Source organism: Nannobrachium achirus (genome assembly GCF_963921795.1).
Source record: "Nannobrachium achirus genome assembly, chromosome: 7".
In the NCBI taxonomy this organism is placed as follows: domain Eukaryota; kingdom Metazoa; phylum Chordata; class Actinopteri; order Myctophiformes; family Myctophidae; genus Nannobrachium; species Nannobrachium achirus.
Genome location: NC_137816.1, coordinates 56,966,335 through 56,981,142, shown reverse-complemented (window position 1 = coordinate 56,981,142; position 14,808 = coordinate 56,966,335). Strand labels below are relative to the sequence as shown.

General features: G+C 42.8%; 1 protein-coding gene across 1 annotated transcript; it reads left to right on the top strand.

Annotated features, from left to right (window-relative positions):
• Window positions 1-3,388: 3,388 nt before the first annotated feature.
• LOC308288864 (extracellular calcium-sensing receptor-like) lies at window positions 3,389-12,156 on the top strand (the record flags this gene model as incomplete). Its single annotated transcript, XM_080730339.1, has 8 exons — window positions 3,389-3,488; window positions 3,917-4,026; window positions 9,414-9,653; window positions 10,008-10,196; window positions 10,356-10,604; window positions 10,705-10,932; window positions 11,029-11,152; window positions 11,243-12,156. The coding sequence occupies 8 exons, from the start codon at window positions 3,389-3,391 to the stop codon at window positions 12,154-12,156; spliced, it is 2,154 nt and encodes a 717-aa protein (XP_080586465.1).
• Between the last annotated feature and the right edge of the window lie 2,652 nt (window positions 12,157-14,808).

Sequence of the window (14,808 nt, the reverse complement as noted above, 5' to 3'; positions counted from 1 at the left end):
GCATAACCCCTTGACTCTCCCCCAACATTATGAACAATCTTGCCTGAGCACTGAGCAGAGGAAATTGCAACAAAAGGAGTTTGCGACATTGTGGTTCTATTTCGAGAGAGGGCGAGCGCCAAAGTCCGCTAGTAATTTCAAACGGCCGGTGCTATATTCGGCCGGTCTATCCGGCCGGCCGGTGGGTATATTCGGCGGAAGTCTTTTAGAGGTCTTTTCCGGGTGGGGTCCTACTCCGACGTCATATGGAGGTCTTTTGGAGGTCTTTTCGGGGTCGTACGTCGTACGGAGGTCTTTTCGGGGTTGGGTCCTATACTCTGACGTCATATGGAGGTCTTTTGGAGGTCTTTTCGGGGTCGTATGTCGTATGGAGGTCATTTGGAGGTCTTTTGGAGGTCTTTTCGGGGTCGGGTCCTACTCCGACGTCATATACGGCCGGTACATTCGGCCGGCCGGACGGTACATTCGGGCGGCCGGCCAGTACATTCAACCGGCCGGCCGGTACATTTTACAATGCAGATGTTTTAGTTATTACAAAGTAATGCAGTTTTACTTATTTACACATTTCTATGTTCAAATAAAGTTTGGAACAAAAGTAACAAGTCTTTCATTAATGCTCTTTAACAGATATTCATTATGAATCAACATTTCATATACAGTTACATCATTCTATTATGACACATCATCTGCAAACGTACACTTTGACAATCTCGAATCAGAAGAGCAGATTTAGCGAGGCATTAACCCATGTGATATTTAATTGGTGTTATTGTACTGTTTCAACCTTGAGGCTATCAAATGGCCTCCGAGGACTGGATTAATTAAATAACAGCACTGTTGGTGTGTTTGTGGAGCTGCCTGGCAGATGACATAACCCAGTCATTTGGGACACGACTGGTGAGCAGTGTTCATTTTGACAGCACGTTTTGATTTAGTCTATTTAGTTTAGTCATAATCCATTGAGTAAAACATTGTGTTGATAAGCAACACATTCTCACTGCGAGCGTAGGTGGCTATTCAGTATGAAAACCTGCAGAACATGCCCGTCCGTTCGTCTGCACGTCATGCTGAGGCGTGCCGCCTCATTAAAAGTTAATGAGGTGTCACATGTCATGTCAGCATGACATGAGGCGTGGGGACTCATGTCACTCACACTGATGCATGATCTGATGTCATCAATACACATCCTTGTCCCTTTTATGCCCATATATGGAGATCTCTGTATGTATCATCAATATTAACCTGGTGAATGTTAACCACTATGCCTAAAACTAACCCAAACCCTAACCTCAGTAAAACTATGCCTAAACCTAACCCTAAAACCTAACCCTAACCCTTAGTCGAACTAATGACACGTAGAAATAGCGAGAATTGCCCAAGGCAGATTCACGGTTAGAAGGGGTGAAGCGGGTGCAAATCTTGGGAAGAACTCTTTGTTCTGCATGTCCATTGGTCCGAGTACGATGATGACCCTCGACAGATTAGCTACTAAACAGCATCGGCAGATTAGCTACTCACCAGCGTCGGCAGGTTAGTTACTCACCAGGTTAGCATTTCACCAGGTTAGCATTTGTTTATTTGTTTATTTGTTTATTGAATGGATCCCCATTAGCTGACGCCTGGGCGACAGCTAGTCTTCCTGGGGTCCATAAAAAATGCATACAAATATAAAAACATGAAAAAATACATACTTACAAATATTATGCAAAAATTATATACAACATAACATTGTAATTAAATACAACATCAATATCTCGGTCATGTAGTCAGCTGCGACAAGTGTTTCTTTAAAGCTATCTTGAATGCTAATTTATTTTGTGTAAGATTAATATGTGGCGGTAACAAATTCCAGTGTGATATAGATCTATAAATAACTGTGTGTTTTTGAAGATTTGTTCTTGGAGTAGGAGGATTTAAATGACCCTGACTGGCATTCCGGGTGTCATAATTGTGTGTGATGGTTGATTTCAAGTACTGATTGTAAAAATAGTCTGGTGTTTGATTAAAGATGATGTTTCTGAAAAACATGAGGAGACTGCAAAGTAGTTTTTGTTCGACATACAGCCATTCACCAGCGTTAATTTTTCTGAGGTTATGGTTGGGGTTAAGGTTATGTTTAGGTCGTCGGCATACCGGTCTGTCGGCATATTGACGCGGACCCCAAATCTCTAGTATATAATACTAGTAAGACACCTGATGGTGACATGCAACCTCAGGGTGACATGCGACCTCGCCCTAAAGGGCGAGGTCGCGCCAATTCTTGACCATCTGGCCAACCACAGCGTTTCTCTGACGATTCTATAGTTGTTGTCATTCTGGGGTGAGTTTGTTCATGTTTTTGTGAGGGTATCAACCCTAGGAGACACGGGGAGAACATGCAGACTCCACACAGAAAGGCCCTATCGCCCACACCCTATAGTTGGGGTTGGCGATAGGGCCTTTCTGTGTGGAGTTTGCCTAAACATGGAGATGTGGTACAGAATGACTCATATATGGGCATAAAAAGTATGTCATGTGACATATCACTTCCTGTACAGACAGTCAGACAGACAGCCATTGACTCCGGCCTAACAATGGCTACTGTCTATGACGGTAGTCCCATGATGGACTGGACTATCTCCATAGTGTTCTCCACATCTCCATGTTTAGGCCAAACAGGTTTTCTCCATTTCTCCATGTATAGGTCCAAATGCCCAACGTTGAGCTTGACAACGAAACGTTCTTAACACAGCCGCCCCCATATTTACTTTAGAAAATATGTTAAATTCTAAGAACGTTTCGAGTACCGGTTTGATACAAGAGCGAATAAGCGCTACACTTTAGGTGAAACACAAATTCTCTCTATGTGCAGTGGCATAAAGTAAGTAAAGAAACCAAATATGAACTAAGAAATAGGGGTACATATATGGCAATGCTGTGAAAAGGAATTAAGGATGTGCAATTCAATAGGGTTATTTTTTATTTAAATATAAGGCGATAAATAAGTACAGAGAGCTATCATGATTAATATATTATTATTTATCATATTTACTGTAATAGTAGTTGTGTAACCAATTAAATATCACATGGGTCAGTGCCTTGCTAAATCAGCCGCTATAATTTAATTTGTTTATTTGACAAGATTGAGACGCACAGGCAAACACACACACACGCGCGCGCACACACGCACGCACGCACGCACGCACGCACGCACGCACGCACGCACGCACACACACACACACACACGTGCGCGCGCACAGACATACACACACACGTGTTTTTACATACACAGCAACGAGATTACGTAATGCCATAATGTGGCACAGGACATGGCAGAGCACTGTGTATAAAACTTAAGGACTAGACAAAGCGTTTAGAGAGGGTGGGGGTCAGACAGAGGAGGACAGTCATGAGGCCGTCTCCAGACACACACCTGCTTTCATACCTGAACTTCACCTTGATGTTGTTCTCTTCATTCTCTGCTCTGTCATCCTCATCTTCCTCTTCGTGTGAGTTACAGGAAACGTTTCATCTCAACGGATTTCACAAGGCTGGAGACTTTGTTCTCGGGGGTTTGTTTCCGATCCACAACAGAAACCGACCCCCAGATTTGAACTTCATCTCCAAACAACTGGAACCCGATTGCATGACGTGAGTGTCACAAAAGCAAATATAGCGAGTTGGTTGATGTTTGTATAGAAAGGCCTAACCAGGAACAGGGGTCGCAAATTAGCCTCGGCTAGAAACCCAACGTACAATGCAACGTTTCATTTATATCACTTTTTATTCTAATTATATTTTTTATTGTCCCTGTCAAATAATCACAACAATGAAGCAAGGGAACAGTGATTTGTTTTTGAGAATTTTTATTTTTTATTATTTATATATGTTTTTACAAATATAAGTGTACTGGTTTGTGCTAGTTTGTACATTGCAGCATTCAGGACCGCTCAGACCATGATGTTTGCCGTCGCAGAGATCAACAGAAACCCCAGCCTGCTGCCCAACTTGACCCTGGGCTATGAGATCTATGACACCTGTTTCAAGGTGAGAGGTGCTCTCAATGCAGCGATGTCATTGGTCGCAGGGAGAGAGGAGCGGTTTCAATTGGGCGAGAGCTGCGTGGGGAGTGGGACCCCCCCGGTGCTGGGGATGGTGGGCCCAGGTCAATCAACACTCTCTGTTGCTGTCTCTAGTGTGTTGGCTTTGTACAGAGTGCCCATGGTAAGTGAATGTTCATGGTAAGTAAGGCTTGAATCGCCTTTTGCCAGCTCCAATTTGATATGTGGTCAATATTGGTTATTTATTTACACGTATAATATGTTATAAACATTGTATGGTCTTTTTTTTTACAGCTTGAAAAACATACATGTTATGGTTGTTGTCAGGCAGAATGCCCTTCTCTCCATATTTCAACTTTGAATGTTTTATTATTTTCCTCTCTCTCTCTCGTATATGAATACCCTACTTTGTCACTCACACACAGGGCAAGTAGAACATGACCTGTGCCTCTGAGAAAAAAAATATTTATATATTACTATTATTATTCTTTTTTTTTCAGAATTGCAATGCACCAAAGGTTTGATACTTTGATATAAGTAGGCGTCGTATTACGTTCCCATAAATCTTCTGTATCAATCACTTTGGCCAATGCATAACAATGGTTACAAAACGCATGGCAACATGTGATGAGAGGTATTGTCTCCATATTGTACAACAATATACCAGATGTTTTATATATTTTACAGGTCAGTTACTATATACCAGATGTTTTATATCTCTTACAGGTCAGTTACTATATACCAGATGTTTTATATCTCTTACAGGTCAGTTACTAATATACAAGCTGTTTTATATACCGGTATCTTACAGGTCAGATATACCAGATTTGTTGTACCTCTTACAGGTACAGATATACAGTACTAGATGTTTTGTATCTCTTACAGGTCAGTTACTTTGCCAGATGCTCTTGTCTGAGCGACCGCCACCGGTTTCCCTCCTTCTTTAGAACAATCCCAAGTGGAGCCTTTGAGGTGAAACTATATAGAAAATAGATGTTTTAGTTTCTTTTCTTTTTTTTTGTCTTAGTTATATTCTACTTTTATGCTGCTGTTGTTGTTTATTGTGGGGTAGTCAGGGCAAGATTCAACAAGGTCAGAAAAATAACAAATAAGTGTGGATCTATAAGCTGTAGATCTACATATTGCTGTTTGAATTCTTGAGAGATTCTGAGTTAATACAATATAACGTATCCAATGTGTATGGTAGTGTATGTTAATACAATATAACTTGTACAATCTGTATGGTAGATTATGTTAATACAATATAACTTATACAATATGTATGGTAGAGTATGTTAATACAATATAATTTGTACAATCTGTATGGTAGAGTATGTTAATACAATATAACTTATACAATCTGTATGGTAGAGTATGTTAATACAATATAACGTATTCAAGCTGTATGTTAGAGTATGTTAGTATACTTCAGGAAGAGAGAAGAGGAGCACTCGTCAGCAACGTGGTTCATATAAACATTCGTCTAGGGTGCACGGCTCAGGCAAACATTGACCGTAGAACAAGGACGCCAGCACTCACTTTAGAATGAATTCTTCTTGTTTATTAAAAGGTATCACCCCCATCAGCCATCAGAACATACGGACGTTTCGGCCAGCAGGCCTTCCTCAGCGTGTAAACTCAAGTTTATGTAAGGGTGGCCCAACTCACATTAACCGCCAGTGTTTAAACTGGTACCTTTGTCATTACCTTGTTACTGAATTTGCCAATAAATAATTGTAAATACACCTTTTTGGTTTGTTGTATATTATTAAGTATTATCATTAGCAGATTGTATAATTATAAGTTTCCGACAACGCCACCTCGTTTAAAGAGGAAAATAAGTGCACAAAAGGCACAACCTTTAGGGACACACAAGTTCGTTTACGGAACACCAGAGCAATATAAATCATGAGGAGAGAATGACCAGGACGATAGTTTAGAAAAGTATAACAATCTTTATTACTAGGTTACAGCGGCCTCTATCACGCCAAAAACACAATAATAAAATAAAAGGGAACCCTAAAATCCTACGGCGCCAACTAACTAAAAAACTAAAAATAAGAGCACTGTCAACAATAAAACATTAATTCAAACCCCCCTTCTTTCTCTTATCGTAACGTTCTTGGTGACAATTAAAGTGCACTTAGTTTAGGGTACCGGCTCGTTAAGGCCTCAAATCGTAATAGTATAATAATTACGATAATTAATTATAATGCAAGGAGCGCAGATTTAAGGACGAATAAATGTTATATAACTAAGCAGATATGAAATAATAGGCAGAGTATCGTTTCAGCAGGTGGGAATAGTGACTTCTACAGCAGGTGGGATGGCACACACAGCGGCACACAGCTCATCTTTGGTCATCTACGTCTTTAGTCCACCGTTCTGTGAATACAAAGAATACGCCAGTATCCTTGTCGTGACGACTATACAGCTCAACTCTAGGCCAGTGACTTTAGTGACAGTGGTGTACAGGATTGGATACTCACACGCAGGCAGGCTTGTGACCTGCCGCTGCGAATAGTTCACACGACACCACAGTAGTCACAACGACCCCTCTCGTTAGCCGGGTAGCCGGTTCGGCTCGTCAGGACCCTCTCGCTCGTCTCTGGATGGCCGGACCCTGCCTGGTACCGCTGACACCCGGATCACCGTCTGGAATCCGCTGGGTTTGTAAGGTAAAGCGCTACTCGGTCCTAGCACTTTAGTTCAATAAGGTTCAGTTCAGTTACTGCCTGGCTCGGCCTGTGCCTGTCTCTCTGCTCATCACAGCCGGCCACCTGAGTCACTTCCCTCAGCCTGCTCCACACACACGTCTGCGCCCCTTGCTTGTCAACCTAGACTGAGCCTGGCGTTCCTCTTAAAGGGCCGCCTCCCACTCTGCCAGCCGCCCATTGGCTGGTCATGACGTCAGTCCCCCATACATTGGCCAGCACCGGCGTCTAGTTATCCTATCAGTTCGCAGTCAGACTCACACATGGAAAGAGAGGAGGTTGTTAGAGGGAGACAGCAATATAGCATTATCACAACGAAACATATTAGAGAAATTATACAAAACATGCTCAAACAAAAGGAAATAATTGTAAAAACAAACAATTATTAAAGAAAATAAAAAATAAAAAGGATAACGCTACTTCCACCCCCTCACATTTACACGCTGAGGAAAGCCTGCTGGCCGAAACGTCCGTATGTTCTGATAGTGGAGCGGCGTAGCTCTTGAAACATGTCAAATCGTTCAATTTTGCGATACAAGCGCCAAACTTGGTAGATATGTTGATTGATATATTAGAAACAAATCTGGATATCGGGCCATCAAAAATTTTGATTTTTCAAAATGGCCACTGGCGGTTTGTTAAACCTTCCTAAATCACCCTCTAGGAGCGACAGTTTTAGTGATAGGAAGCTGAAATGTTGCATGCTGTGTGTGCATGTTCATGTAAATTGGTTAAAAGGGGGTGTGGCAATGGGAGTGGCCTATCATAAAAAGGTGCATAACTTTGATATAGATGCACAGATTTGCACAAAATGTTGTAGAAAGGTTGGTCACGACCCAAATAACATCTGAGTAACTGTTCACACCATCTTCCAAAAAAGGGGTTGGTCATTAGGACCAGTGTAATACCAGTGTAGTACCAGTACAAAACCAGAAGCTCCCTGTGGTCCAAACACCCAGAGGTCGTAGCGGCACGGGGCAGGGTGGAGGAAGCATGGCTTGGCTTTGCATGTGAGCCTTCGGTGGAGAGACGTGGGATACTGAACGAGGCCAAACAGCTTCTCTTCAGTACCTATGATAACATCAAGGGGGAGGAACTGATGGGGAGGGTGCAGAGAGTCCAGGTAGCGCATGGTGAGAGGCAGTATCCTCATTCAGTATCCCACGTCTCTCCACAGTAGGCGCACATGCAAAGCCAAGCCATGCTTCCTGCCCCGTGCCGCTACGACCTCTGGGTGTTTGGACCACAGGGAGCTTCTGGTTTTGTACTGGTACTACACTGGTATTACACTGGTCCTAATGACAAACCCCTTTTTTGGAAGATGGTGTGAACAGTTACTCAGATGTTATTTGGGTCGTGACCAACCTTTCTACAACATTTTGTGCAAATCTGTGCATCTATATCAAAGTTATGCACCTTTTTATGATAGGCCACTCCCATTGCCACACCCCCTTTTAACCAATTTACATGAACATGCACAGTGCACACACAGCATGCAACATTTCAGCTTCCTATCACTAAAACTGTCGCTCCTAGAGCGTGATTTAGGAAGGTTTAACAAACCGCTAGTGGCCATTTTGAAAAATCAAAATTTATGATGGCCCGATATCCAGATTTGTTTCTAATATATCAATCAACATATCTACCAAGTTTGGCGCTTGTATCGCAAAATTGAACGATTTTATAGCCACGCCGCCTATGATGGCTGCTGGGGGTGATACCTTTTAATAAACAAGAAGAATTCATTCTAAAGTGAGTGCTGGCGTCCTTGTTCTACAGAGTATGTTAGTACAATATAACTTATACAACCTGTATGGTAGAGTATGTTCATAAAATATTATGTATTCAAGCTGTATGGTAGATTATGTTAATACAATATAACCTATGCAATATGTATGGTAGAGTATGTTAATACAATATAACGTATTAAATTGGGGTGGTGGTATTTTCTCTCCCTGCTCTTCTACTGAGACATTTAGATCATGTCAAAGGTCATGTCTCACCTATAGACACAGGATGGATCTGACGCAAATTGATTGACTGAGCAAGCAGGCAGGCTCTATTAGCTGAATGGTAAAATAAATGCAGCACTTGCACAGGAAACCGTTTTCAAATCCGGGGTAGAAGAGGAAAGTTACATAATACAGCTTTGACCACTGTAATCCTGAACTCTAGACCATGGGTCTTCAACATTTTCAGGCCAATGACCCCTTAGTCGAGAGAGAGATGAAGCAGCAGGGATCCCCACAACCGGTTCATAGATTCCATATAGTTTCATCGTTTGACAGCACAATCATCAGTGTATTTTGGATTCATGTCAATTTGTGTTTTCAGATATTTAACCACTTGAACCGTCAATACTTAATAAACTTGACCTTTCACTCTGTACTTAGTCTGCTCTTTTTCTCCTCTACACTAAACCCCTTTGCCTAAAATAGCCGATCTACAAACTCACAACGCCTCGCAGCGCGAGACGTCGTGAGCTTATAGATCTGCTATTTTTGGCTAAAGTTCTCAGGAAAAAAAAAAAGTTTCTATCACACAAAGATTTGGAGGACGCCCTGTAGTAACTCTGAGGACCCCCTGTTGAAGACCCCTGCTCTAGACTAATGAAATATACCTCCGTGCTTCATCCAATCAGGTGCAATCTATCCTCCAGATGATAAGGCGGTTGGGGTGGACCTGGGTAGGACTGGTGGTGGATGATGACGATGACGGCCACAGTATGGCCAGGACCCTGCAGTCAGAGCTGGGGCGCTCTGGTCAGGGATGTCTGGCATACGTGGAGCTCATGGTCCCCAACTGGGCCGTCTTGCGGAGGATCGTCACTGTGATGAAGGAATCCTCAGCTCGGGTGGTCCTTTATTACGCACACTATCTGACTAATGTCATGGTGGAGGTTGGGCTTTATGATCCTCGTTCATTTTGGGATTCATAATTATTATGCAATCTGAATATAATACAGTATTCAAGGCAAGCTTTTTTATTGTTCTTTTTTTTGTAAGTATCTTACAAAGAAATGTTGTAAACATCTTACAATACATGTTCAAAATCTCTGGCTGTACATGCACTTGTAGTTGAAGCACCTGGAGAAAGTCCACCAGAGGTAGTCCACCAGAGGTTTGATACTTTGCCCTAAAAGTAGGCGTCATGATTACGTTCCCATAAACCTTTGTATCACTTTGGCCAATGCATAACAATGGTTACAAAAGGCATGGTAACATAGTACTACCGATTGTGTTCAACCCCTTAGGTGATAAGGCAGAATTTGACAGGTCTACAGTGGCTGACCAGGAACCCGGCACGCACTCTACTCCAGAGGCCTTCCTACAGGCCCTACATGACAGGACACCTGGGAACCGTCGTCCGTCATGGGGACATGCCAGGCCTGAGGGCCTTCCTGTTAAAAATGCATCCTGACAATGACCCTGACAACACCGTGGTGAGTCTTTGGTTTCATTCAATATTCAAAGTTAGGGTAAGTGATTTTCTATTTAACTAAAATAAACACAAAAATCACATACCCTACCTTTAAGCTGCAATCGTAAACTGATGTCTGATTTAAAGTAATTCACATGGTGTCATGGTGTGGTGTCTTCAGGTGAGGGAGTTTTGGGAGAGGATGTTTGGGTGTACGTTTTCGGGTGTTGGTGCAGTAATGTGTACTGGACAAGAGGACCTGGCAAAAACATCCTTCTTGGATATGTCTAACCTGAGGGGAGAGTACAACGTATACAAGGCTGTGTACGCGCTGGCCCATGCCCTGCATGACATGTTGCAGTGTGTGCCAGGAAGAGGGCCTTTCACTGGGCACAGCTGTGCCAGTTTGCAGACAATACAGCCATGGCAGGTATGATATGAATTCACTCCCCTCCGCAAATATCACCTTTTTATTGTTTTGTAAATACTGCAAGGGTGTCATTAGCGTGTGTCTTATACACACTTTCTAGCTTTTGTATTACCTGAACAAAGTCAACTTCAACACGTCATTTGGGGATGCTGTATCGTTTGACGATAGTGGAGATGCATTACCGATCTTGGATGTCATGAACTGGGTGTGGCTCCCTGATGGAAGTTTAAAGGTTCAAAATGTAGGAGTGTTCAAGAAGTCAGCCTCCGGAGATGAAGAACTTATCCTTGATGAAGACAGAATCTTCTGGAACTTTGAAACCAATAAGGTCACTTTGGCTATTTTAACTCTCTGATATTGAGCTCATGATGTGAATGTGATTTAGTTTACACTAGAATTGATTATTGTTACTGTCCTCTTGCAGCCTCCTCGGTCAGTGTGCAGTGAGAGTTGTTCTCCTGGAACCCGTGTGGCCAGAAGGAAAGGAGAACCTGTCTGCTGCTTTGACTGCATCGCTTGCTCTGAGGGAGAGATCAGCAACACGACTGGTAGGTTTACATTATGTAGCTAAGTAGTGTAGTTTATCTTCAGACTGATGCTGTACTTGACTGTCCTTTCAACCCTCTATTCTTTGGTAGACTCTACAGAGTGCACCAGTTGTCCAGAGGACTTCTGGTCCAGTCCCCAGCGTGACCACTGTGTCCCTAAGATCGTTGAGTTCCTCTCCTACCCTGAGCCCCTGGGTATCTCCTTGACAACCATCTCATTGCTGGGCACTCTTACCTGTATCATTGTCCTGGGAATCTTCATCTATCATCGAGACACGCCCATGGTGCGCGCCAACAACTCAGAACTCAGCTTCCAGCTTTTGCTTTCACTTAAACTGTGTTTCTTGTGTTCTCTTCTGTTCATTGGACGTCCCAGAATGTGGACCTGCCAGCTGAGACATGCAGTGTTTGGGATCAGTTTTGTGCTTAGTGTAAGTTGTATTCTGGTAAAGACTATGGTGGTGTTGGCCGTGTTCAAGACCTCCAAGCCTGGAGGAGCAGACATTAGGAGGTTTTTCGGTGCTGTGCAGCAGAGAGGAACAGTTCTGACTCTTACTGCTATACAGGCACTCATCTGCTTAACCTGGCTTGTGTCTGCCTCTCCAACTCCTCATAAAAACACTCAATACTACAGTGATAAGATCGTCTATGAGTGTGACGTAGGATCAACAGTAGGTTTTGCAGTCTTACTGGGTTATATTGGTTTACTGGCTCTCCTCAGCTTCATCCTCGCATTCATGGCAAGGAATCTTCCAGACAACTTCAATGAAGCCAAGTTAATCACCTTCAGCATGTTGATCTTCTGTGCCGTGTGGATAGCCTTCATCCCAGCATACATCAGCTCTCCAGGCAAATATGCAGATGTAGTGGAGGTGTTTGCTATACTAGCATCTAGTTTTGGCCTTTTGTTGGCCCTGTTTGGACCAAAGTGTTATATTATGCTTTTGAGACCTGAGAGAAACACTAAGAAGTCCATCATGGGTCGAGGTGCCACCAAGACATAAAAGCAGAAAGGCAATGATAATTCATGTTCTCTGTATGTCATAATAAATTTAGCTTTATATTTATATTATGTGATTGCTGATCACCTTGTTACAGTAGTAAGAGATTGGGTTTTCTACGAGATATACCAAAATCCAGTCAGAATGTATTTATCTATTGTCTAATTTATTATGAAAAACGAATTCTTGCAATTCTTCATTCTCTGTTGGACAAAGCACTGCAGGTATAGAGCATTGCAGTAAGGTGTCGGAAGTAAAAAGCCCATTCACTTTCACCATAGGGTTTTTCATTATCAGTCACAAAGTCGTAACAATTCAATGTACACTTACCACTAGGCTGGTGGTGGTTGTAAAATGGTTATATGCTCCTGTAGAACCCCCGAGTATACGTGTATGCAATCACTCTAGTTTTAGTAAAAACATGTTTTAATCAAGATCGCACAGATAAGAACTGCATTACCCATGCTGCAAAAAATGTACATCCCGTGAAATCGACATCTGTGATTGGTCTAGCTTCTTCTTCTTTCATGTATCTTGCGGTTACCGCGGAAGTAGTCTGGGATCACTTCACTTTTCGGGTTTGTAACCGGTCTGGAGCGGAAACCACAAAACGTCATGTTGTAGTACTCAAGGACTACAATTTCGCCGGAAATATCCACCGGAAACAGTTTTAACCCAAAATAATTCCCCTGCGCTCAAGGACATACTTTTAGGGCCTACCTAATAAACTCCTCGATGCGGAGTAGTTTTGCTTTTGAAAAATTTGTTTGGTATATGCATGTTATAAGGTGCCTCCACACCGAAAATACTACAGGAGACTTGTTCAAACTGTTCACAGACTGCAAAGAACGGCAAAGAACTGCAAAAAAACTAAGCACATTGAATTTTCCAGCCGACTGTATGCCGACTGTAATTACTGTACTGTTTTGCGCATGCGCACTGTGTTGCCATATCGGCTCGTTACAAGCGACTTTGATCCTGTTTTCCTATAATGTTGCTAGTTGTGGGTTACTTTTGTTTGGGCATGTTTCTGAATTGTAGTTGCTTATTTGGCCTTGCTTTCAACATTCTTTTAGAAAACAGCTAATGTAATAGAGCTCAATAGGTGAAACTGGACGCTCCTTTAGGCTTTGTTTTCATAGACCTGGTCGCTTGTTTAACTCACAGAATCTGGCAACCGAGGAGCAGAAGCGGAGATGCTTCCTGTCCGGTGATTTTTTCTCCTCACACCAAAACAACACACATCACTATTACTAGCGTTGCCTTGGAGTTGATTAGTATAGGAAATTGAGAGTTGAGATTGTGAATATGCTATTTAGTTCAAATATGCAACGGGAAAATGTATCTGGCTTATTTAGGCTTGGTTTTGCTGCAGCAGTAGCAAACTAATGGTCCATTACAACTCGCTACAATTCACCGACGTCCAGGGGCGACTCTACAAAACTGAGCAAGTCCAGTTTTCCAGTTCTCCGTCGATAACGCTCCCGACCCGCTGCCGAAAACCTACCGATGAGCTCCCGTTCGGCAACAGACGCTTTCCGCCGCCTTCCGCCGCCGAATCGTCGCCGAAACTGTGCGGTTAAAAGTGGCCTTTAGTCCAACTTTTAGCGACCGGCAAGACCACACTAGGCTACTGGAGCATTTTAATAGGGATTGGGGAAACAAACTGTGGGAACCAAATCAAAGCGACGCCGCTTCTTCTAGTGGTTTCCGCGCTTTAGGCGGAAACCAAACGGTCTGTTGTGAACGAACACCAGGCTCTCTCCCGGGAGAAAGCCTGGTAGGCGAGGTTACCGCGGAAGCAATCTGGGAACCCATCGTCAAAGAAGAAAGTGCGACACCTATCGGTCTGTCTCTCTTCCTTTGACTCTGGGTTAGAGAGAAAAAGGGGCGGGGATACATGGAATTCCCCGGTTGAGAACGAATTTTAAAACTAGTTCCGCTTGTAAGCCTGGTCCGCTCCTTGGTTTGGTTCCCTCCCGAAACTGCTATAGCGGAACTGCTACTCTACACACGGAACACAACAGACAATAACAACAACGACGCAACATGGATGCTACTGTCGACGAGGAACTGTTTTCTAGCGTGCTTACAAGAGTTTCTCAGTTGCACAATATTGAACAATTAAAACCTCTTCAGCACATTTGTTTGAAGTACTTGATCGGCGACGACGGCGAGTTGTTTTGCTGCCTGGATTTGGAAAAAAGCCTGGTATCCTGCTTTCCCAGAGAGAAGGAACAAGGACCCCATCTGCTACTGACCAGTGACCAAGACACGACGAATTTACCCACATTAAGCAAACGTTTAGCCTCGGATGTCATGGTGTGTTGCAATACAGTGGATTGATGTTTTAAATCAATATGGGATGTTATGATAGTGTACATTACAACTTGGCTAACTGCAGTAAGCTAGCGTGTTAGCATACGGCCCTCTTTAACCTGTAGCAAGTTTCTAGCTGTGATGTGTGATTTTACTAATACTAGCGTGCTTAGGCAATAGGCAGTAGTGGGAAAAGTACTCGCATTCTTTACTTAAGTATCATGCAATACTGCATGTAAGTGGAAGTCTTGTATTCAAAATGTACTTGAGTAAAAGTATAAAAGTATTGGTATCAAAATGTACCAAACGCAGAAAGTAGTACTCAAAGTAGGCCTA